Raw genomic sequence first — 238 nt, 5'->3', positions numbered from 1 at the left:
GCACTTGACCTGGCAAGCGGCGCAGTAGAGCACCTCGCACTGCTCGCACATGACGGCGGCGGCCTCCGGGGGGCTGCGGTCGCACAGCTGGCACTTGGCGGCGGCCGAGGCGGCGGCCCGGCTCTGCTGGTAGCGCTGCACGATGGCCTCCAGCAGCCGGTTGCGCTGGAAGCCGCGGAGGCCGCGGTGGTCCAGGGAGGCGCTGCGGTGGCACTGCGGGCAGGTCAGCGAGGAGCTG

At 73.9% G+C, this 238-nt stretch overlaps 1 protein-coding gene across 1 annotated transcript; it reads right to left on the bottom strand.

Moving 5' to 3' along the window:
* Positions 1–3: 3 nt before the first annotated feature.
* LOC107125515 (tripartite motif-containing protein 67-like) lies at positions 4–234 on the bottom strand (the record flags this gene model as incomplete). The annotated part of the gene is made up of 1 exon (XM_015428934.1): positions 4–234. A coding segment is annotated over one exon (231 nt), but the record flags the coding sequence as incomplete, so codon positions are not given.
* Positions 235–238: the final 4 nt, after the last annotated feature.

Source organism: Gekko japonicus, unplaced genomic scaffold (genome assembly GCF_001447785.1).
Source record: "Gekko japonicus isolate JY-2015 unplaced genomic scaffold, Gekko_japonicus_V1.1 scaffold162398, whole genome shotgun sequence".
Classification (NCBI taxonomy): domain Eukaryota; kingdom Metazoa; phylum Chordata; class Lepidosauria; order Squamata; family Gekkonidae; genus Gekko; species Gekko japonicus.
Note: the sequence above shows the minus strand (reverse complement) of the source record. Positions and strands in the feature narration are given on the sequence as shown.